Below are 765 nucleotides of genomic sequence, written 5' to 3'. Positions count from 1 at the left end.
CCCCCCCCCCAGGACCATCCCATGATAGTCCCACTGGCGAAGTAGGACCCTTGTCACCAGGACTGTACCTCCAAACTGCTCTCCTATTGAGCTCTGGCAGCCTGTCCCTGGGGATGTGCTGGGGGAGGAGGGCAATGATTCTCTCATCCTCATACGCATCCAAGTAGCCACACATTGTGCCACCCAGGGTGTCCTACAGCAACCTTTCAGCCAACACAGTCCTCGGGAAACTGAGGCACGGTGGAAGCTGTTGACCTGCCCCAGAGGGACAAGGACCTTGCAGTACTCTTCCCAGCCAGCTGCTCTGCCTTGCTGCTGCCTGGTGTGCTGGTTCCCCTGAGCAGCCACCACCGCTCCCGCGGTCCTACCTGTGCTCTGTGCCACGGGCTGGCTGGGGGGGAGGGGCTGCGCCAGGGGGCTGTCTCCCAAGGTGTCCCAGCATATCCAAGGTTGGCTGCACCTCCTCTGGCTGGTACATGGCGCTGATGTAGTTAGAGAAGATGTTGCTGATCTCACAAGATCCCGCCATCAAGCTCTGTGCCGAGGGATGAGAGTGAGCCCCAGCCCCGTGGAGGTGGGGGGGACCCGAGCCCACAGCACCCCCAGGACCGGGCTGGGTGAGGCTGGACTCTCCCTCCCTCCACCCATCATCACCTCTCAGGTCACTTCTGCAGAAACACCCGCCCAGCACCTGCCAGCCCAGGCTGGGGACTGACTCACCACCACCCCAGAGGCCAGGAGCGAGAGAGGCTGAGCAGGGGCAAA

At 62.5% G+C, this 765-nt stretch overlaps 1 protein-coding gene across 1 annotated transcript in view; it reads right to left on the bottom strand.

The window, feature by feature from the left end:
• Positions 1 to 529, bottom strand: part of ELF3 (E74 like ETS transcription factor 3) — a 3289-nt gene extending 2760 nt beyond the window's left edge. Inside the window, 2 exon segments of the mRNA XM_010171362.2 lie at positions 369 to 424; positions 426 to 529. Coding sequence (XP_010169664.1) covers positions 369 to 424; positions 426 to 529 — 160 coding nt within the window.
• Positions 530 to 765: the final 236 nt, after the last annotated feature.

Source organism: Antrostomus carolinensis, unplaced genomic scaffold (genome assembly GCF_000700745.2).
Source record: "Antrostomus carolinensis isolate BGI_N321 unplaced genomic scaffold, ASM70074v2 scaffold25997, whole genome shotgun sequence".
Lineage (NCBI taxonomy): Eukaryota > Metazoa > Chordata > Aves > Caprimulgiformes > Caprimulgidae > Antrostomus > Antrostomus carolinensis.
The sequence above is the reverse complement of the archived record's forward strand: the minus strand, read 5'-3'. Positions and strand labels throughout refer to the sequence as shown.